The sequence below is a fragment of the Eubalaena glacialis genome, chromosome 9 (genome assembly GCF_028564815.1).
Source record: "Eubalaena glacialis isolate mEubGla1 chromosome 9, mEubGla1.1.hap2.+ XY, whole genome shotgun sequence".
Classification (NCBI taxonomy): Eukaryota; Metazoa; Chordata; class Mammalia; order Artiodactyla; family Balaenidae; genus Eubalaena; species Eubalaena glacialis.
Window position 1 is genome coordinate 105,498,586 of NC_083724.1, and position 22,973 is coordinate 105,521,558.

The 22,973-nt window shown below is 54.8% G+C and overlaps 2 protein-coding genes across 10 annotated transcripts in view; one reads left to right on the forward strand and one right to left on the reverse strand.

The window, feature by feature from the left end:
* Window positions 1-6,436, forward strand: part of SEMA4D (semaphorin 4D) — a 107,429-nt gene extending 100,993 nt beyond the window's left edge. For both annotated transcript variants that reach the window (XM_061200641.1, XM_061200642.1), the window contains exons 14-16: window positions 2,931-3,103; window positions 3,192-3,235; window positions 4,100-6,436. In XM_061200641.1, coding sequence (XP_061056624.1) covers window positions 2,931-3,103; window positions 3,192-3,235; window positions 4,100-5,028 — 1,146 coding nt within the window. In that variant the 3' untranslated portion in view covers window positions 5,029-6,436. The remainder of the gene's footprint in view (window positions 1-2,930; window positions 3,104-3,191; window positions 3,236-4,099) is intronic.
* A 14,881-nt stretch (window positions 6,437-21,317) lies between these two features.
* The window catches only part of SECISBP2 (SECIS binding protein 2), a 39,135-nt gene continuing 37,479 nt past the window's right edge, over window positions 21,318-22,973 (reverse strand). For all 8 annotated transcript variants that reach the window (XM_061200650.1, XM_061200649.1, XM_061200646.1 and 5 more), the window contains 2 exons: window positions 22,676-22,868; window positions 21,318-22,225 (listed from right to left, as the gene is read on the reverse strand). In XM_061200650.1, coding sequence (XP_061056633.1) covers window positions 22,122-22,225; window positions 22,676-22,868 — 297 coding nt within the window. In that variant the 3' untranslated portion in view covers window positions 21,318-22,121. The remainder of the gene's footprint in view (window positions 22,226-22,675; window positions 22,869-22,973) is intronic.

The window sequence follows — 22,973 nt, forward strand, 5'->3', positions numbered from 1 at the left end:
TCATATAAATTGTACCACTTTAATTATTTCTGAGTGTACACTTTAGCACCATTAAGTACATTCACATAGTGCAACCCCCATCCCCATCCATCTCCGGAACTTCTTCATCTTACAAAACTGAAACCCCAAACCCAGTAAACACTGACTCCCCCCTTCCTCCCATTCCCCAGCCCCTGGCACCCACCATTCTCCTTCCCGTCTGTGTGTGTTTGACTACTCTAAGAACCTCATGTTGATATAAGTGGAATTCTACAACATTTGTCCTTTTGTGACTAGCTTATTTCACTCAGCATAATGTCTTAAAGGTTCATCCATGTTGTAGCAGCTGTTCATCCATGTTCATCCTTCCTTTTCGGGGCTGAGTAGTATTCCATCCCACGCGTCCACCACGTCTGGTTTATTCACCCACTGGTGGACACTCGGGTTGCCTCTCCCCCTGCTGCATGAACAGCCGTGTTCTCCAGTCTTTTGTGCGTACAGTCTTTTGTGCGTGCTCTGGGCCCATGGAGCAGGCTGAGTGTGGTTTTCCCAGGGACACTCTTTGATGGTGAGGTGCCACCTGTACAGCAAAGGTGGGAGCTCCTCCAGCTCTGGCCATGTCCACCCACAATCACCCACCTGTGTACACAGAGACCGAGATGTGACTGAGAGAGCCCGGTGCTGCGGCCGAGGGCACAGTCACCCAGAGGGTGGGGACCCGCAAGGGGCCAGCAGGAGGGCACCTGGGCACGTGCACGCTCAGCAGATCTCACAGGTGCCGGGTGGTACCCGGCCGGCTTGTTTTCTCTCACAGAAGAGCTGGGGTGAATAGTACAGGGGTCCTGTGGCCCTTCCCCAGCACGCCTGTCTAACCGAGGAGGTCCGCTGGCACAGCGCCTGCACTCACCTCTACACGCCCAATCCCCGCGTTCCCACGACCTGCGTTTTGACTCCAGGGCCCCCCGTGGCCTCCCTCGGTGTCTGTCTGACGGCTCCCCTCTGCCCTTATCTTGGTGACCTTCACACATCTGGAGAGAACTGATCGGCGTCTTGTGGACGCCCCTCGGTTTGGGCATATCTGATGTTTTCTCGTGTTGAAATTGGGGTTGAGCGTTTGGGGCGATGACCACTGTCTCGGGGACATGGATTCAATGACTTCTCAGAGTTAGTCGGTTTCTCCTTCCACGTTGTCCCCACACCCTGTGGTCAGTGGGTCCGGTTCACCTGGGGGGCGGGGAGCTAAGCCCCAGCTCCTGGAAGGAGGAGTTGAAGAGTTTGGGGGCCGTGTTCAGCCCCCGCGGCGGCTGACACTTATTTGTGGGTGACCTTGAGGCCACACACACACCCTGCTGCCTCTCGCCCACTGACTTGCACGTCCACCCATGAGCCTTGCCTGCAGCGCTTGCTGCCGTGGGATCTCAAGCCACTTTTCTGTTCCCTTCCCGTCCACATTCGTTGGAATCGGTGAGGCCCTGCCCTGCTCGTTGGGGAGCGAGGGCTGGAGGCTGGGCTGAGCAGGCTGTGGCGCAAGGAGGATGCAGCTGCCTGCAGGGGTCACATGGGGCTCCCCAGGCCACCTGCTCCGCTCTCCGTGAGTGTCCGAGCCCTCACCAGGGCTCCTCCGTAGGACCCCACTGAAGTTGCCCACTTGGCCGGTCTCCCCAGGAAATTTTTCCTCACCTCTGAGCCACGCGATCCCAACTGTGATACAGGGTGTCGTCCTGATTCCTTCTTAGGAATATGGGCTCACCTGGCCTCATCTGCCCAGGTCTCTGCTGACATGGCCAGGCCGGCACTGGGCCTGACTCTCTCTACCACCTGTCATCACAGTTTGACTCTGTTGCACAGGGGACTGCCCTCTCTCGGCTGTGCTCACACACGGGTGGGTCTGTGACCCCTGGGCCTTCAAGGCATCACAGGCCAGGAGATCTGGGGTAACGCCAGGGCCTTTGCACTCCAGCCAGACTCTGAAATTAATTCAGAACATGTCCTCAGAGGATAGAGGCTGTGTTTAAAATACTAAGCTCTGTGTAAACGTGGGAATCTTTTGACATTAACCAATGGCCTTCCTAGAACATCAAGGTGAGACAGAGGCTCATCAGCAAAGGAGAGAGAAAATGCCATATCTGAATTGCCAGCCCTAGGTCTGCTGCTGGGCTTCAGGTGGACTCCGTGGGGGAGCCCTCGTTCTAGCTGAGTTCCGTGAGAAAATCAGCCTGCCCCAACCGCCCGTGCGCCCGGCTCCCTGCCAGTGCTGCGGGCGCTGGTGGCATCAGCCTGAGGGTGGAGACGTCCCAGGCCCAGCATTCCAGAACACGGAGTAGCCTGCTTTGCTCTCTGCTTCAGAGTGTGGCTGTCCATTTCCCCGGCCGCGTTCATTTCTCGTAAACGTAGATGCGTGAGAAACGAATGCCTCCTCTCTTGTTTAACTCTGTTTACTAGAGCTCTGTTCACTCTCCACCTGTGTTCACTGCGGCCCCGCTGGATTCACACACTGACACGGGCCGTCTGTGTGCTGGTGCTCACGTGTTGCAGGCACGAGATGGGCTTTGGAGGCTGTGCCCTTTGGCCTCTGGTCTAGTGAGGCTGGGAGGGCAGTCGGGAGTGTCAAGCTAGTGGGTCTTCTTGCACACAGAGCGGGCAGAGGAGGTGCAGAGATGCACTGCTGGCGGGTAGGATGAGGGTGGGTGCTCGGACGGGGGAGGGGAAGGATTTGGACCAAGGCCCAGCACTGTCTGAGTTAGCCCGTGGGTTCCGCCCGAAATCCACCCGTCTGTCACGACGCTGCAGTGCAGATTTGTCTTGGATCTAACCTGGCCTCGTTCCACTTCCTCCTCCAGAAGCTCGGGACGATGCTTTCTCATCACTCCCCATGAGCTAGAGAAGCACCTGGCACGTGGAGGGCTTCCCCCACCCAGTGCCCACCGTTCTCATCTGTTTCACACCCACAGGGCAGAAGGTTTGTGTATGCCGGTTCCAACTCAGGCGTGGTGCAGGCCCCCGTGGCCTTCTGCGGAAAACACGGCACCTGCGAGGACTGCGTGCTGGCCCGGGATCCCTACTGCGCCTGGAGCCCGGCCGCAGCCGCCTGTATCGCCCTGCACCAGACCGACGGCCCCAGCAGGTACCGGCCCCACTGCATGCAGGCGCTCCGCCCAGCCCCATGGTGTCAAGCGCATGCACTGTGTAACCTGTGCCCGGTTGTCTTGCAGGGGTTTGATTCAGGAGATGAGCGGGGATGTGTCCGCTTGCCCCGGTAAGTTGCTCGTCCTCGCTGCCTTCTCTTCAGGGACGGCCAGGTCACGTAACCATTTCATGATGCTTTGCTGGTGTGGCATTTCGTACGTTTTGTTTTTCTTTCTCGGAACAGAGGTCAAGTAATCTCGTGGCAGACCCCGTGATGTTTCTCTGTCCCTTTTATCACAGAACAGGATGTTGAAGCCACGCAGAGTGTATTTGTTTACTGGAAGGCGCTCTCCATCCCAAACTGTGACGTCTGCTCTTGAGATGCATACTCTCTCTTCTGCTTAGCTTGGGGCACGTTAAACAAAACCTACCCCTCTTGTGAACAGGAGGGAGGAACTCCTGAGAGATTAGTCCCCGTTCCCCTCGGGGGATCCCACCCCTGCCAGGAGGTCAGGCATGTCCCAGCTGAAGGCAGGCGTGCCCTGGGCTCCTGCCCTCCCATCCCTAACCCGCTCGCTAGCTGTCATCAGTTAAGACAAGTTTAGGAGGAGGGCGCCAAGGCCCACCGAACGGCTAGCACACCCGGCAACCGCTAGCAGAAGCCCGTTGTTTGATAAAGCGCCGCCACCAGAAGGCACAGCTGACCGCTGCCCAGCCTCCCCGGCCTGGGGAGTTTTCTCCTGGGAAATCAGGGTGCGAAACAGGATTTCTTCTGCTCAGAGTTGGCTTCAATTTCTTTGTCCCCAAGGGCTGCCATTGGGGTCTTAATCTTTGCTCTTGCGTCACGCATGTCTTTATCTCCTTGCTGTTCTGGAAGATTCCATGTTGCTCCACAGGGTGAAACTCTTGTGTCCTCTTGTACGTGTTAACCTAGTTTTGAAAGAAGTATCGAGCAGGGTTGTTGATGCTGTGCACGTTTATTTTGATGTTCCAGATAAAATTAAAGAAAGTTACCTGCAGCATTTTTTCAAGCATGGTGGCACAGCAGAACTCAAATGCTCCCAAAAGTCCAACCTGGCCCGGGTGGTGTGGAAGTTCCAGAACGGCGTGCTCAAGGCCGAAAGCCCCAAGTACAGCCTGGTGGGCAGGAAGAACTTGCTCATCTTCAACCTGTCAGAAGGAGACAGTGGGGTGTACCAGTGCCTGTCTGAGGAGAGGGTCAAGAACAAGACAGTCCTGCAGGTGGTGGCCAAGCACGTTCTGGAGGTCAAGGTGGTCCCTCGAACTCCGGTGGTCTCCACCTCTCCGGTCACACGGACAGAAGGTAGTAGGATCACCTCCAAAGTGTCAGCGGGGCCCACCCGAGGCTCCTTTCCCCAGACCCCGGCCGTGCAGGCCACCACGCCCAGTGCCATCGCCCCGCCGTCCAGCCCCGAGGGGCCCACCGGCACGTCCTGTGAACCAAAGATTGTCATCAACACGGTCCCCGAGGTCCACTCGGAGAAGACGATGTATCTCAAGTACAGTGACAACCGTCTGCTCATGTTTCTCTTCCTCTTCTTCTTCGCCCTCTTCCTCTGCCTCTTCACCTATAACTGCTATAAGGCCTACCTGCCTGGACAGTGCTTAAAGTTCCGCTCGGCCATGCTCCTGGGGAAGAAGCAGCCCACGTCGGACTTCTCAGACTGCGAGCAGAGCATGAAGGAGACGCTGGTGGAGCAGGGCAGCTTCTCCCAGCAGAACGGCGGGCAGCCCAAGCCGGCCCTGGACACCGGCTATGAGACAGAGCAGGACACCATGGCCAGCAGGCTGCCCACCGACCGGGAGGACTCGCAGAAGATCGACGAGCTCCCGGTCCGGGACCGGCCATTCGACGTCAAGTGCGAGCTGAAGTTCGCCGACTCGGACGCGGACGGGGACTGAGGCGCCCGCCGCTCACTGGGAGGTCTTTGTGTTGCCAGTTCAGTCCCCCGTCCAGTGCTGCGTAGGTAGCCGTCGTCAGCAAACCTCAGTCTTCTGTGTCTTTTCTCTTGGGTCGCGCTTGTGACTTGGTTTCTCTTTGTCCTTTCGGAAAACTGGCGAGCATCGCGGCCGGCCTGCTGGTCGGTGGGGCCCTCGGAGTCGTGCCTGCAGGCTCGCCCGAGGCCGCTCTGCGGAGGGAAGACGGCCGGGCCGCCACTGGCCCGGGAAGAGTTGGGCCGTGAGCGTCCCCTCCTCGTAGCAGCCACTGAAAGAGAATTTAATTCCAGATTGGAAATGACGTTTTAGTTTATCAGATTGGTAACTTATCGCTTGTTGTCCAGGTTGGCACGAACCTTTTCTTCCACGTAATTACTTTTTAGGATTTTTGCTTTAATTATGTTGGCATGTTGGGTCGTTTATTTTTTAAATTACTAAAGCAGATGTTTGAATATTTGGAAGATGTACATCTTCTGGATTTTGTTGTATATTAGGGTAAAGGTATGGCTAATGTTGCTTAAGATTCTCAGGGATAATCTTACTTTTGCTAAATGCATTCTTTTCTGCTTTTAGAAATGTAGACAAAACCATGTCTTGAGCACATGTCCTTTTTTCTTTTTTTTTTTTTTAATTTTGTTCCTTAGGGGAAGCATTGTTTTCAGAGAGATTTTTTTTCTGTACCTTTTTTTTTTTACTCTTGTTTTAACTCTTTTGAGGAGAAGGCTGTGGAGGACTGTCCCACGACACCGGGCAGGGTTTGGAGGGAGGGATGTGGCCCCAGCGTGCTCTGGGTGGAGCCGGGCCGGCCCAGAGTTGAGGGGACAAGTGTGTTACAATCCAGTGCCCACGGCCACTGGTCAGAACCTCCTGCCCAGACAGAACGTTCACCGGGACGTCTTGGCCATCTGAACATCTCCTTTTTCTTTTTGCTTCCGTCTCGTGCCCTCTGCCCGCCCAGACTCTCCACTTGGCCTAACCAAGCTGTCCCCAACTGGAAGAGAGCAGGGCGGCCGGGGACAGCCAGGCTAGCGAGCACAGCACCCCTCCCACAGATGCCGCCGCCGCGGACCTGCCAGGCCTGGCGCCCTCTCAAGGTGCAAGTGGGTGGCACAGTCTAACCATCACCGACGTCACGCTCCATTTCCTGCTTTCCAGACACCCACATGGAGGAGCCTTTCTTTCCGTGGCAAAGAGCAATAAACTCTGAGTGCGTGTGTGGCCTGTGTGGACGGTGTCATCTTCCAGCATGATAGGATTCGACCGTTCTGGTGTAAACATTTGTGTTTTATAAGATTTACTTTGTTTTTATTTTTCTACTTTGAATTGTATACGTTCGGAAAGTAACCGAATAAACAAACGCTTATATCCTTGACGCGGGCGCGTGGTTCCCTGTGGCTCTCCCGCCGCCTCCCCGTGCGGCCTGGGCCCCTTTCTTTCTTGCACTTCGGTCCCCTTCTCTGGCATGCGGTGTGTTCCTGACGACTTCTGCCTCAGAGCCCTCTCTCTTTTCTGTCCTCTGTCTCGCAGCCTCATCTCCTCTGCCCTTTCCTCCTCCGGGGTCCTCTTCCCTGTCCTGTCTGGTCCCTGACTCATCTTCCTCTCCCCGAAGCCCCTGGCCGGCCTCGGGCCCGGGGCCTGACAGCCGCCTGCAGGTCACCTTGCTGCCGCCCTTCCTCAGCGACCAGGCCCAGCACGTGCATGCCCTGGGGACCTTCCACCTCTTCTGCCATGCCACAGGTGAGCGGGGCACCTGTCCGGGTGGGGGGCGGGCAGTGGGGGCCTCCTCCACGAGCACGGCCTTCCTGGCTGCACCTCTCTGGTGGTCCCCAGCGACACTAAACTGTTACCCCGAGGCTGTTCCTGGGGACAGCAGGGCCCGACCAGTGTTTTCCTCAAAGGGCCAAACTCTCAGGCTTCGCCGGCCATGGTTTCTGTTGCAACTACTCAGCTCTTGTCTTGTAGCTTGAAAGCTGCCGCTGCGCGGGCACCAAAGTTTATTTACAAACTGCAGCTTTCCAATTGCTGGTATATAGGGTTACTTCTTTGTCGGCTAACAATTTGGGTTTGATGTATGTGGCGTTTGGAGATTTAAAACATTAACCGTAGAGCCTCCAGAAAGGGAATTGTTTTAACAACTTGCTTCAAGATGTTTAAACGAAGAAAAGATTGGGAGCCTAGCGTGCCCCCTCGGATGTAGGAGGCGTTGGCACTGTGTTGGATGGTATTGGGATGGGGCGTCAGCCAGACCCACGTTCCGAGTGTGTCCTGGGCTTTGGGCAGCGCCCGGTGGCCCGGTCTCCCCAGGGTGCCGTCTTCTAACTCATCAGTAGCTGCGGAGAGAAAACACGTGGCACGTTCCGGGCCTGGCAGCTTGTCCTCTTTGCTCAGAGGCAAGGAATGAAGTTAGCGAGGAGGACAAGCAAATCTCATTTTTCCCTTTTTTTGAGAATTTAAGCAAGCTGTGAGAAGCTGCTGACTGTTACGCTGCTGCCTGGTCCCCTGTGGAGCTGGCTCACAAGCCTTTGAGTGGCTCTATCCACTCGTGACCCCGCACGTGTGGCCACTGGTGACTCCTGCCTGGGCCTCGGGCAGTGGGCAGGGAAGTTGCCTGTGAAGGGGACTTTTGCAGACAGACCTGCAAGGGGCGGGTCCGTGTGGTCCCGGGTCACCTGGGTGCTGCTCTCAGCCACTTGACTCCCTTGGGACAGAGGCCCGGGAACTGCTTCAGGCCCCCAGGCCCGTCCCACAGTGGCAGGGTCCTCCACAGTCACACTGGGGAAACTTCTCGGTGGTGGGAAGGCGGGGAGGCTCGGTGCTGGGGACACCAGGGCCCCTTGCTGGCAGACACAGGCCCTCAGGGACCCCATAGCTGGGCCTGCGAGGACCCGCCCCATAACTGAGCGGTTTCATGTCTGCACTCGGGGAACCTGCTCTTCCCGAGGGCAGCCTGCTGTTGAGGGGCAGAGTGGACGAGAGCATGTCCCTTCTGTCTGAGGCCCCACGCAGGCCTTGTCCCCAGGCTCATCCTGCCGCAGGTCACTGGGTTGGGTGTCCCCAATGACACGTCCAGATCTAGGCAGGCACTGCCCTCTTCCTCTAAACCTAGCCCAATAGCCAAAGCCGGTTCACTGTGCAATGTGGGTGTTCAAGTGCACAGTGTTTAAAAAGGCAGTGTCTCTGGCCATCCCCTCCCCCGAGTCCCAGAAGGCACCAGAACTAAAGACCAAGTTTCTTGTCAGGCTGCGGGTCCGCAGAAATGTTGGCTCCTGCCTCTGCCTGCAGGCACCTCCCCGTCCAGGTTGCTCCCACGTGGCCTCGGCCTGAGTGTCACTGCAGAGCTGGGCTTAGGAAACCATCTCACAGTGGCTCAAGCTCTGGCCCAGCTAAGGCCAGGTCGGCTTCTCACGGTGGGCATGGCCTCGCGGCTGGGTGACTCTGAGGGGCTTCTCAGCTCACTGTCTTCTCTGCATCTCCACATCATGCTGGTGGAATGTGTGTGTGCGCCTGTGTGTCTGTATGTTGATGTGTGTATGTGTGCATGTGTATGTGTGTATGTGTGCATGTGTATGTGTGTGTACATGGGTATGTGTGTGTGCTTTGCTGACATCTGTGTGCACACGTGTGTGCATGTATGTCTGTTCTTGTGTGGACATGTATACACACATCCACGTGTGTGTGTGTGTTTCTTTTTGGTCCAAAGCACTCTGCATGATGTGCCTTGTGGCCATGCTTCCATTCACAAGCGCTGAGTCTTGAGTGTGAGGAGGAAAAATTCCAGGTTCTGGGGTGGTTCTCCTCACCGCTGGCTGTCTTCCATTTGAAAGCGATGTATGTGCACAGTGGAGAGTTAGGAAAATACTGACAAACATAGAAAAGGGGTTCTGAGCTGGAGAAATTACGAAGGCATGTATCATGTTTCACTTTTCTGAAATAATCCATGCTCCTTGTGGGAAAATTAGAATAGTACAAATAAGCAAAGAAATCTCCCACTACGTGCACATGAGCACATTTACCTTTATTTTGGCTAAAAATACAGATAAAACATACAGGCATATCTCGGAGATGTTGTGAGTTCAGTTTCAGACCCCGCAATAAAGTGACTATTGCAATAAAGCGAGTTGCACAATTTTTTTGATTTCCCAATGCATCTAGAAGTTACGTTTATGCTATACTATAGTCTATTAAGTATGCAATCATATTATGTACTGTAATTTAGAAGTACTTTATTGCTAAAAATGCTAATCATCAAGCAAGCCTTCAGCAAGCTGAAATAGTAACATCAAAGTTCACCAACCACGGTCACCATAAAATTATAATAATGAAAAAGTTTAAAATGTTGTGAGAATTACCAAAATGTGACACAGAGACACTGAGCAAATGCCGTTGGAGAAATAGCGCCGATAGACTTGCCCGATGCAGGGTTGTCACACACCTTCAATTTGTAAAAAACGTAGTGTGTGCAAAGTGCAGTAAAGCGAGGCACAGTAAAACAAGGCAGGCCTGTACGTGTAACAGCGATTGATAATGCGTCCATATGCATGTTTGTGCAAAGCGTGTGTCTGCACATGCACCGTGCACATATATACAGACAGAAATAGATCTGTATAATTTTTTAACAAAAGTAGAACTTCTCTTCACCCTAACGGCCCTGCCCTCATTCCTGATACAACTATTTTTCTATGTCAGAGTTAGACCTGTGTTGTTTTTAAAGCTAAGAATGGGTCCTCTCTACTTTGGGTGACATTTGCATATTCAGGTTTCGGATGGCCTTTCATGTTTTAACTACAGTGTTAGAAATCAGAGCCCTTTAAGCCACCGGGGTCAGAGAGGCAGAAGCGGCATGGGCCTCGGAGCTCCTGCAGCGACAGTTGGTGCAAGTGTGCATGTCAGGGCTCCTGAAAGGCGAGGGTCAAGCCATGGGGGGATAGTGGACCTGTGAGTTGGTCGTTTTTCCAGGAAGAGTCAGGACGCCCCTCCGCGCTGGGGCAGCTCCAGGCCCCTGCTGGAGTCTCAGTGCTTAGAGTGTTTGAAGAAGTGGTTTTGCCAGAAGCGCTGTGTGTCTTTTCTGTTGTTTGTGATAATCCACATGCCTTTACGACACGGCAGTCCTGGCCCTGGGCTTCTGGAAATCTCTGTGTGCAGGAGAGTCATCTGCAGAAGAGACTCTCCTGCGACCCCGTGAAGTTGGCAGCCGTGCAGGCATCTCCCACTCCTTCCGATATGGCCCACAACATTGTCTGTAAAGCGCCTTTTGCCACATGAGGTCCCAGGGTTTAGGATCTGGATATTTTGGGGGTCACTCTTCAGCTGACCACAGCGCCCCAGCACCTGTGTGACGGGCTTGAGACACTTTGAGGAGGAAAGCTGATGACCTTGGGGGGGTGGAGACCTGGGAGAGCCCCTTTCCTCTCCCGGGCAGGTTCTCTTGGTTTCTGTACAGGTGTGAACTCTGGGCCACGCCGGGGAATCCGGAGTGAGTGTCCTTGGTGCGTGCAGCCTCTGGGTGCTCGGAGAAGAGCCCCCCCAGGGGTGCATCCGGCCGCCCAGTAGCTGGAAGGACCCTGGGCGTGAGTATGGGCGGTGGGTTGGCCCCAGGGCCACTGGTCTGGGGTCAGAGTTGACCACACGGAGGAGGATGCCTGGAGGAAGGCTTGGCTGCCTGGAGCTGCACGGAAGGCAGTGGGGCGGCTCTCAGGACGTGGCCTGAGGACTTAGGGTGGGTCCCATCACAACCCCCTCCAGCTGGGGACTCTCAGGCCCTCCGCCTCTAGGATGGGCCGGCTTCCCTTGGAGAGAGGCCATTGCTCAGAGGGATTCTAGTTTTGTCACACAGTAGAGTCAATTCTACACCAGTGGGTTTCCTTAGACGGTGTGGGTCGAGGTGCGGGCAGGATGGAGACAACAGTCCCGCAATCCTGAGGTGGGCTGGGACCCAAGACTCCTGGTGGCCCCGAATTTCCGAGGAGGCCCCTGTGGCACAGGTGGGTTTGGCCTGCTGCCCCGGGTCCCCACGGACGTCATTTGGTGGCCCTGCTGACCGGTTTTAACTGTCGCTTTCCCTCTCTCTTTAATTTCCTGTGCATTCAGAATGAGTTGGATAGTTTTAAAAAAGAATAAATGGAACGTAAGTACTTTAACATATGTAATGTTTTACTACTGTTAAATACACATTTAGAGAACATTCAATGGTGCTTGACGCTGTCCTCACCGTGGAGGTACATGTGGTTTCTGTCTTCGTTTGTGCCCCGGCAACTGTGGGTCGAAGGAGAATTTGGCTCCTGAGAGGTCCTGGCCCATGTGGTTCAGGGTGATGGATCATCCCCAGCTCAGGCCACCCGGGTTCTTTGTCCCAGTGTCAGTCATGAGAACCTTCCAGAGGCTCCTGTGACCCATGTTCGTGGCCCCCGTCCTGGGGGGCTCGGTGCGTGGCACCACTGAGCAGGGCAAGGGGATGAGACCCGACTTCAGTGTCTGAAATTCAGAGACAAGTCTCGCATTCTTAATCAATAATGCCTCGGGCGTGTCAGCTTTTAAAGTTAGACTCCACCAAGGTGCCTGCTGGCCAGGGAACGACTAAATGGAACACGGTGTCACCAAGTGCATTCAGTTAAAGGGAGGAAGTACCTCTGCCCGACTGACAGGCACCCAGGCACATGCACACAGACGTGGGGCTGTGTACGTGTGCGTATATGTACAAGTATGTCCATCTGAATGTATATGGAGAGTATGTATAGAGTTATCTATGGGTAGAGTACAAGACGCTTTGTTTTGTATATTATACAAAAATTTATATTATGCAAAATTATAGTGATAGAACAAAACACCAGAAATCCCAAAAATCCTGCCCAGAAAACAACTAAACAGACCCCTGAGGGCTCGTCCACTGGGCCAGGAAGGCTGGGGGCTGCTGTGTAAAACGCTTCTGAACAGCTTTCAGGATTCTCTCCAGAGCCTGTGTAACGTGTCTTTCTTCCAAATAGCATTTTATTTTTATCATAAAATCAGTATTTGTTTGTTGTGGTGAATTTGGAAACTTCAGGAAAGTATGAAGAGCAAAACCCAGTCACCCCCAAATGTAACCAGCTGCAGCCCCACTGGCACAATGGCCGCTTTTAGGCCTTTTCTCACGTGCATGTGTCCACACACACGTACATACATACACAATGTACTTACATATTGTCTTGATTTAATATAATGTTATTGTTATTTTTTCGTGTTGCTAAATCTTAAACATGATTCCTGATCAGTGACAACACAGGTGGTTGCCACAGCGTTCAGGGGACCCCTTGCGGGACATTTCCTAATTTCCAGTAGAAACGGCTTCAGTGGGTTCTGATCATTGTCTCGGGATTCATTCCTAGGATTGTCCGGTTCAAGGGTCTGACTTTCCCTTGGGAGGAAGGTTCTTTGAGGATCCTGAACGTGGTGGGTCACTGATGCAGGGACTGCACAAAGGTGAATAGGTCCCAAGTTGGTCACACGGGGACCTGACTGGTGACGAATCCATCAGAAGTAATCATATCTAAACTAGAAGTCTCTCCCCCTTCTAAAAAGCCCAGCACGTGACAGAGAAATGTCCGCCCACCACCGTTCCCACCTGGCCGTTCCCACAGGCTCCCGCACGCAAGCACACCCCGATGCCAGCTGTTTCCGTGCTGGTTTTTAACCCTTTGGCTCTAGCATTTGTTTTTCCTGCTCAGTGAACTCCAGCCACAGGCACATGTATTCCTTGTACTGCTGACCGTCCTGCATGAAATCACGTTTTATGTGATTTCCCAGGTTGGCGGGCATCTGAGATGGAATCTAGCTTTTAAAAGCTGATTCTCAGGCAGGGTTGTGATCAGGCAGGGCTGCCCTGGTCTAGGTCAGCCTCACAGCCTGCCCGTCCAGGGCGGTGCTGTCCACGCGGAACAGCAGGCATTTGTCAGGGAGCTGGGTCCCTGGGCAAGGAGGCCAGAGGGCCCCCCTCGTCCACATTGTTGGGGTGCCTGCCTGGCAGAGGCAGTTAGGGTAGCAGCATGGGCTGGCAGGGCCTGGCCCAGCACCGCACCATCCACCCCTGCACCCCGTTACTGGGAACAGCGGGAACAGCAGGAACAGAGGGCCTGTGCGTCCCCCGGAGCCCACAGGGAGTAGGGCCTGCACCCCCCTCCTGCCCGGCTCTGAGCCACCTGGGTGCTCAGGGCAGGCAGCGGCTGCTTCTGTCTAGGGCCTGGCCTGGCCTTTGCTCTCCCAGCTCAGCTCAGCTGGGGGTCTGCACATACCCCAGGAAGGAGCCTAGTTGTGTCAGCTGGGTGTTTTAATCTGACCTTGTCCTGTCTTCGGCCACTTTTGAGTGGAAGCCAGCGTGTAGGCAGATCACAGTGGAGGCGGCCTGGCTTGTTTGTTCTGAAGTAGGGACGGGAGTCGGGCCTGTCTCAGCACAGCCCTTGGGGCCCAGGGTGAAGCCTGAAGCCCCAGGCTCAACCAGCTGCACTTTATGGATGGGGAAGGTGGCCCCATCAAGGAGGTCACTTGCTGAGGCTGTTTCCAGTGTTGGAACCAGAGCCCAGTCTTGCTCCAGGCTTTCCACACACTGGTCTCCACAGCCCACCACCCCAGCCACTGTGGAATGAGTACGGGATCTGCGGGTGACTCGTGTACAGGACCCTGCCATGCTTTGGGATGGGGGCTTCTGCCTGGGCCCTTCCCCTCCTCCGGTCCACTCTCCTCCAAGCCCTTATTTTGTAAGACAGGCCCTCAGCCCTTCTCGGCACCCTGGCGCGCCTGGGAGCTCCAGGTGGCAGTCCCACCCCTGGGCGTGGCAGCCCGGCCAGGCCCCACTGGGGTAAGCTGTGACTTCTCGATGCCCAGGGAGAGGGAGTGGCCCAGCAGAGGCAGAGCAGGCCGAAGGTGGTGGCAGCAGGGCCAGGTGGGCAGATGAAGTTCCCAGGCCCAGACCCTCTGTGCCAAACAGACATCCGCCCCAGAGCTCGGCCACCAGGCACTCCAACGGGGTGCACAGCCTGGCGAGAAAGGGAAAGGGGGTGCCTCACAATGGCCTAGAGTGTGACATGGGGACATGGCCACGCAGGTGTGCTTTGAAAAAGGCACCTGAGCAAACTCAAGGAGCAGGGAGCCACGGGGCACAAGGCACTAAGGTGTCTGTACCCCTTTGCTCCCAAGGATCACTGGGGACCACATTGGGGAACCACCCCCAGGCCTCCTCCAGGGGAAGGACAGGGACTTATGGGAAAGCTGCACTGTCACTTTGAGTCCAGCTGGGACGAGGCCCCTAATCTGGGAAGCCCCCATCTCCCGTGCCAGGATAGTTCCCATGGTTTCCATGACCCCTAGTGGGGGTCCCGGTGGTGAAGATGGTCTGTGTGCCCCCAGGTCCTGCGGACGTTCACTTTCTCTGGGAGAAGAACGGGCGAGAGCTGGAGGTGTGTGTCCCTGCGCAAACCCACGCGCTGCCTGATGGCGGGGCCCATGTGCTCAGCTGGCTGCGAGACGCCCTCCGGGAAAGCGCCGAGTACCGCTGCTCCGCGCTCTCCACGGCGGGGAACAAGACCTCCAAGGTGCGGGTCACCGTGACCAGACTGGGTAAGTGCGCTCTCCTAGCCTCGACTCTTCACTATTTACCCATGTCCCTTGAGCAGCAGACTTGCATGGGAACATTTCAGTCTGGGGTTTACCTGTAGGGTTTCACGAACATGGATGAGTTAGCTTTTCACTGTCTGCCTCATTGGTGCATGTCTGTGTGCACACACACCTGCACACGCACACACCTGTACCCGTGTGCACACGTGAGTGCATGCTGGCTGCCGATCCCCCGTCCTCCCAATAGAAGACTCAGTCTTTTTTTTTGGCTGCATGGCTTGTGGGATCTTAGGTCCCCGACCAGGGATTGAACCCAGGCCCTGGGCAGTGAGAGCACGGAGTCCTAACCACTGGACCGCCAGGGAATTCCCTGTGTTACATTATTAGGTTGGCCGACCCCGTAGTCTATTATGATTTCCCCTCCTGTACTTTTGTTTCCCACGTAGGTAACCACTGTGCCGATTCCTACTTGCTTGGTTCGTACTTGTCATTAATTCCACATCAGACCCTGAAGTTCAGTCCCCAGTCAGTACAGACATACTGGCCTCCTGTTGTCAGCATCCCCAGAACCTCTGCACCAGGAGCCAAGTGCCTCCCTGGGACTGGCCCTCTCCCGCTGAGGCTAGAGATTCCGTTCCTCTGATGTTGGATCTCGTGATGTGTTTCCCGGCGTCCCTTTCTTTCTTTGATTTCATTCTTCTGTGAAGTGTCTCTTCTGGCACACTCAGGGTGTCTGGGGGGAGTCAGCGTTTTGAGAGCCTATGTCTTTTCTCCATCTTCACACTTAGAGAGTCCAGCAGGGTAGACAATTCTGGCCTGAAAATCATTCCCTAGTGTGTGAGGCTGGCCCCGTCTTCTGGCTCCTGAGAGCCTGCCAGTGACCCTGTGTGACCACTGTCTTTCTGAGTGCTGTGCAAGTGCGTGCCTGGCTGGGCCCCATCACACGTGGAAGCCCCCGCCTTCAACTCTCGGAAGCGTTCAACACTTATTCACTTTTCTCCACTTCATTTCCTGTTCTTTCTGGAACTATTTTCCAAGATGTTGGGCTACTTGGGCTGGTCCTCTGTCCATCTTCTCTTTCCTGTCACCTCTGCTTCTATTAGCTTTTCTCGACTTTATCCTGCACACCTGTTAGTTTTCATCCCACTCTCACACTTTATTACTCTGAGGTTTTCATTCTGTTCTGTCGTGAGTGCATTCTCCTCTTGTCTTGTGGATGCAGTGTCTTCTCCCCTCTCTGAGGGTTATTGAGAGGATTTTCCAGTTTTCTTTTCCCTCCCAGTTGCCCTTTTTTGGTGGTTTTGTCTTAGTTTCCCTCAGAAGTCTTGGGACCCTTGATTGTTGGTTACATTTAAGAGAGGGGCACAAAGATCCCTCCTACGTGGCCCTTTCTACCCAAGGTGCGGTCTTTGGACAGGCAGCATTCCTACTACTTGGGAGTTCGTTAGAAATGCGGAGCGACTCAGAAGTCCCGGGAGCACCTCGTGTTAACTTCTCCAGGAGATTGCTACGTGCACTAGTGAGGAGGCTGGTCTGCCCCGCACCCGTCCACTGTCGTGCGGAGGGCCTCCGGCTACAGCCCACACTTGGAGCAGCAGGCCATCCAGGGCTCAGGTTGGGCCATCAGTGAGGACTTAGGTTGGCAAGAGGCTGGGGCCTCATCATTCAGTACATAAAGCCCACCATCCTGTCTGCCTTCAGTGCGGGTACTGCCCAGGTCACCCGTCCTGTGCTCTCCAAGACCACAGTCTCTTCTGGAGCAGAGGGAGGGCAGCTCCCTGGCCGTGGAGAGAGGTTAGGGCCCTGGGGGCCACGTGCTTCTGCTTCTGGTTCTGCACAGCCTTTGAAGCAGCCTGCGCGCCGCCTCCCTGTTGCCCAAGCTCCCGAGCGTCTCCCCGCTGCTGGCCTAGGACCCTGCGTGCTTGGGTCTGCTGATTCGGACCGTTTCCACCGGTCCCTCTGCTTCTCAACTTCCAGGTTTTCGCGGTTTCCTCTCCTATTCTCTGTCCTTTTTCAAGAGTTTACATGTAAATGTACATATTTTAAAAGGTCCTTTGTCCTTTAAGTGGGGGTTACAGAGAAAAGGAAGTTACAAATATTCGCTCCCACCTAGAACCTCCGTTCCTGTCATTTCTGTAAAATGCCCTTGCCTGTTGCTGTCAAGATAAAATGAATAATCTTGTCATACGCGTGCCTTACAAATTGTGACCTCTTATCCAGAAGTCAAGTGAACAGTACTATCAGCAAATAGCTAAGTAGGAATAGCCAGAGAAGCAACTAGGCAGTTGGGGCCGTTACTGCTTGACCTCATCTAACTCAGCTGCCTTATAAGGAAGGTACAGCTCACAGATGATGCAGGTTAAGTGACTCACCCAAGGTCACACAGCTCACCAGCCAGTAAGGAGCAGGGCTTGACTTTGATGGCAAGCAAATTTATACCTGAGTCACTCTACGGACAGTAGACCCAAAATCCAGGAGAGGGCATGAGCACAGTTAAGACAGCTCAGTATTTTCAATCTATCTCCCCAGACCCCGCCATGTTTACTGAAGGTACGGGTGGTGGTGGGTGAGGATGTGTTAGAAGATGAAATGTTTCTTTTGGGGTTCGGATTCCCACGTGTTGAGTCAGGAGCCCCTGCAGGGCCCCTGGAGTGAAGGGCCACTAAGGGCCCTCCTCCAGAACTCTGGGTGCCTCCCATTGTCGTCCGGGGTGGGGGGGGCAGCTCCAGCCGAGGGCTAATTGTGTGGGTACCATCACCACTGGGCCTGCTCAGCTCTGCTCAGGGTATGAGTTCGACTTCCTGTCTGAAGGACTCAGGTCTTTGGAACCCATTTCTTTCTTGCTTTTTTAAAAAAATTTATTTTGGCTGCGCCGGGTCTTAGTTGCAGCACGCGGGATCTTCATTGCGGCACGTGGCATCTTTAGTTGCAGCATGCATGCAGGATCTAGTTCCCCGACTAGGGATCGAACCCAGGCCCCCTGCAATGGGAGCGTGGAGTCTTCCCACTGGACCACCAGACCAGGGAAGTCCCTGGAACCCATTTCTGAAATTAGTCACATGAGCTGTAGTTGAAAGCAATGACGGGGTGCATTTTTATGTTTACAAAGAAAAGCTATGGCTCTCAGACTCATGCCACCCTGACAACCCCTACAAGTAACTCATTTTCAAAATTCAGGATCAAACACAAAAGGAGGGCAGTGCGGGGCGAGTAGCACGTGATGTAAGGGGACGCTGGACCTCGTTACCGAGCAGGTTTCTGAGCCTCAGCTCCCCGCCTCACTCGAGGGAGGCGGCAGCAGCCCCTGCCCGCCCCGAGCCCCAGAATATCTGCATTGCCCGTGAGGTGTGGGGAGTTAGCCCCTCTCCTGGCTGCACAGAAAGGGCCAGTGAGATGTGGGGCTGGGGCCACAGTGACCTTGGGGAGCAGCTGCGGTGGGAGGTGGTGGCCCGGGGAAGGGAGGGCAGGGGACACTGACTGTGGAAGCCCCTGCAGCCAGGAAGGCGAGGCCCGAGGAGTAGACGCCTCACCCCTGCCCACTTGGCTGCCTCGGCCCGGCTCAGCCCAGCAGAGGGGCGTCATCTAGCTCACAGCACAGCCTCGGTGCGTGGAGGGCCCCCGGGGGACCATGAAGGCCGGCAAGCTGAGACCTGGAGCCCCACCTCTGTCTTGCAGAGGCGACCCAGCAGGAGAGGTGGACCAGAGAGCTCGCCACCTGGAGGGCCGTGGTCGGGGAACACGACCGCATGATGCAGAGCTGGAGGAAGGAGTGGGTACGTGGCTGGGCCCGAGGGAGGGCAGGGGTCTGGGGGGTCCGTGCTGCCAGTGGGCCCCACATGCTTCCTGCTGGCCCACTGAGCAGTTCTGCTTTCTGAAACCCGCACTCCTGCCACCCGCAGCCGTCCAGCCTGGAGCCGATCCCCGGAAGGGAGTCAGCGCAGGGTGGGGCCCTTACAGGAAACCGAAATCAGGCAGGGCCTGCTGGTTCTGGCGAGAAGCCCCCACGGCCACTGCGACCCCCAGACACAGCTTAGCACACCAGGCTTCCCTCCCGCGGGACCCTAGACCCCATGGGGAGCACACGGGAAGGGGACTCGAGGCCCTCCTGTTCTGCCAGGAACTCGAAGTCCACGTTTTCTTTCAGGAACGCTGTAACCAGGACACCTAGCCACCAGGAGGCAGTGCTGGCTCCAACCCCAAGCCGACCTTGCTGTCACCTGCCATGCAGCCCCGGAGGCCCCAGGGCAGTGAGCTGCCTCCCTGCTGCTGGATGAGGCCATCAGGGCTGCTCAGCGGAGAACACGGAGCCCTGAGTGAACCCGCGACAGTAGCCGAAACCTCTTGTAGTTAGGTGCTTAGATGGGACAGAATGGCCTGTCTGGCAGAAACGGGAAACCAAAAAGGTGTAACAGGCTACAGACAGAAACTCTGGTTAAGACAGCAGTGTGCATGACGGTTCCTCTTCCAGAAGCACTGGTGTTACGCTCCACAGGTCACTCCTCACAATCTGACTGGTTTCATGTCATGCAAAGGGGCCGCCCCCTGCCCCCTAAACAGCCCAATGTTAGCGCAGCCCCCTCTTGACTGCTGGTTTTACTGCTGTGGAGCCACCTTCATACTTAGCCACTCGACTCTAAGGGGCAGGGAAGGGCAAGGCTTCAAATGACAAGAATTTGCCTTAAACCTTGAGTGCTGAGGTCCAAACTCAGGAGCTAACAAACATGGATTGAAGAGACTCTGTGTTATTCCTCACTAATGTCAGAGCTTCGGCCTGTTTTCTGAGGCTCCCAGTGTGCACCTGTGCACCGGCGGCCAGGGCCTGGGCACCGAGCTTGTGTGAGGCGGAAGCGCCAGCAGGTCAGCTGTGTGCATCTCCCGGGTCACAGTCACTCTTCTCACAGCGGCGCGGGTCTGATGAGGCTACGCTGTACACATGCTTCTGGGTCCCTAGTTATTCACGCTGCACCTGGAGACTCTGCTGTGTGTGTGTGTGTATAAATGTGAAGGCCGAGGCTGCTCAGCCTGTAACCTTACAGATACTTCTTGTTTGTGGAATGACGTTTTTTAATGGAATGCCGGTCTATCATAAAACCAAAACCTCTGTTAAGTTGTACTTCTCTTGTGACCCTAGCAAGTGGATGTCTCCTCAGCCTCACGACCACAGCTGTTTCCAGACCCCCTTGTTCTGAAGCTGGGTACCTTCGTACAAGAGCAGCACACATTTCCAGCCAGTCACCTTAGAGGATCTGTTCTGAACAAGGCTTCTGAGAATGGCTGGCTTTGGGGTTAAAGTTGTCCTGTTTGCCCACCCAGCTGCTGGCCCACCTTGCAACAGACGCCAAGCTGGCTCACAGACCACCACGCACTGTACAGGGTTTTTGGTGAAACCTCCATCGGCTCTCGCTGTGGTTCTCGTGCAGGTAGGCTCCAGCCGCCACAGCTGCGGAGTGGACAGCTCCAAGACTGGGGCCCTTTCCTTGGTGCTATGATTCTTCCTCAAGTTCGGATACAGTCAGAGCACCTTTCACGCCCAACAAAACAGACACTTCCAGTTATCACAACATCAACACACAGGGTCCTGGTGGGAAATGTGGTTATGAGGATGAGTTTTCTCTGAACTGTTGGAAAAAAAGAGTTCTTTCTACGTTTGCTCAGTGAAGCGTGTTTGTACTTGGGAAGCCTGCCTGCTTTCTGTGGCACTATCAGTACAGAGTAGGTCACTGTGTCACCTGCAGCAGTGGCCTCTGTCAGGAAAGTGACACCATGACCAGGGCAATTCAGCATTAAGTCACACAAGTGAACCCTCTCAGGAGCTGAATGAATGTGATGTTAAAAACCCAACGTACTTTGTTCAGCTAATCTGAACAAATACCACAGACCCAGAGGCCTTGGGGGCTCTGGACAAACAACGTGCATCTCTAGCAGAGATTTCTTAATGATTTTTTGATTTGTCAGTTTTATAATTCTAGACTGCTGAATGCAGCTGACAAGCTATTTAACTTTCTCCCTAAAAGTTCATTTGGAACCTTTACTCTCAATCTTTTCAAACCTACTGTAGTTGACACGGGGTGGGGTCCTCCCTGCTATTCCTCCTGGTGGCCCTGAGGGAGAAACCTGTGACAGGATGGAGGGCTTGGTGGACCAGATTGCATGTCCCTCATTTAAACAGCTCAGAAAGTGTATGGAAAAGCAGGGCACACACCGGGAACAACAGATGAGAAGACAGACCGGTGCTTCCCACAGACGACCTCCACCTCGCCGCCAGCCCTGGCCACGCAGCGGGCCATTTCCGACTCCTTATTCCACTTTTATTTGCTTGTCACAGGCCACTCACTCTCAGAGGTACATTCGGCATGACTGAATTAAACTAACAGTATTTTCAAGCCCACACAATACCTTGCTTGCCTGACAAGTGCAAAGCAGTGAAACTCGTTCCTGCCATTTCCCGTGACCAGCACGCCAGCAGGCTGGACCGACGCGGGTCCAGCAACAGTCTCTAACGGTTAGTCGCTACTTCGAGACCCAAGAGGCCTGAGTGCAGCAAATCTCTCCCTGCTCAGTCCCCTTCAGTTCAAAGAAGAGTGCCCAAAAGACACGTATCAGGACGCTGGACCACTGATTAGACCAAGATGACTGGAGTCTCCAGTGAAATTAAATAATCACTCTTTATTCAAAATAAATAAACCCTCTTACTTACAGGAAAATATGAAAGTAAACTTCTATCCTTCTGGCCTCTAAGATAGAAACCACATTCAAAATATGTTCACTTACAAAAGAAAGAAAATATTTGTAGATTATGAAAACTGAAATTTAGGAACTTCAATATACATGTTTCTTTGCAAAATAAAGAATAAAAGGAATAATTCATGTCAAATGGTCACAGGTTAGAGAACCGATTTTCCTCCTGAGGCTCATTTTAGCAAACCCTCCAAGTACCCCCAAATCTTCTGGCTGAAAAGCCACAACCTGAGAAAGGCACCCCTCCCCACCCCACCGCTCCTGCGCTAACACTGGCCCCCACAGTGCCCGTCCAGCGGCTTCTGCAGGGCTGTGCTGGTCACGGGGACTGGGAACATCAGGCTGGAACGCCGCCGCCTCCCAGCCACGTCACCTCGGGCCCCCGCTGCTTTCCACAAACTAACTTGGCTCAGCTACTCTGCAATGGAGAGACGTTCCCTTAGCAGCAGAGTACTCCGAGCACCACCTTTTCCAGCATTTTCCAGACTCATATTGCACTCAGAGGGCCAAGGCTGCATCCCGAGGCTTTGTGAAAAGGTTTCCGCCAGCATACCAAGTGCCCGTCCATGGGACTCGCAGCTTTTGGATGCCTACAAACACTGCTGGTTAATTTCCCAATTAAACAGTCATACAAAACACACACTAGGTCAACGAAGAACTGAGAAGAAGAAAAAGACCCCGAAGTCTTTCAGCCCCTGCCCCCTTACCCCAAATACACACACAGGAAAGAACTCTTCTTATAAATTCAAGTTCATCATCTGAGAGGTCGAAGCCTCCAGCGATTCCTCCAGTTCCAGGGCACATTGAGTGTATGCTTCCAGATGGTTTCTCCAGATTTCAACTGGAAACAAGAAAGCGCACAGCTGATGGACAGGCGGGGACAGTCAGGGAAGTCTCTTGGAAAGCAAGCAGCATGTGGCCTGCCCAGCGAACCAGCTCCCTAGATGGGGCCCAGCAAGGACTCAAGCCCAAGTCCCCAGCTGCAGCCCCCTCGTGAGCAGCATCAAACACCTTGGCGCACGCCGGCCTTGACAACCGCCCGCCAGGGATACAGCTGTCCTCAAGGATGCCCTCTGTTTGGGTGCCATCTGACCCGAGGTCTGTCTGAGACATCCACTGACCAGCCCTCCCAAGTTTGAGACCACCTCTTAAACAAGGGCCGGGTCTTAACGGGGCCTTTTGCAGCCGGTCCTGCCACAGTGGCCATGCTGCTCTCCTGGGCACCCTTTTTAATCAGTGTCGATGAAGACTTAGAGGAGGCTCAACCCCAAATCCATTCCCCAGCACTCACTGTAGCGTGGCTCCTCTTTTCCGGCAGGGGCCAGGGGTCTGTCCTCTGCAGAGCAGCTGGGGCCCTGCGTGGGCGGGCTAGCGGGTGCGAGGGGCCCAGGCTCTCCCGGCAGCTCCCAGTGCGCATTCTCCAGCATGGTCCTGTACGCCTGCCGGGCCGCCATCGTCAGCTCGACCATCTTGTGGAACTGGTCCTTGGGCAGAAACGAGAGCACAGGTGACATCCCCTGCAAACTGGCGATGGCGCCCTCCACAGGGAAGCAGGGTGATGCCCGCCTGCGGTGCTGCCCGAGGGAAGA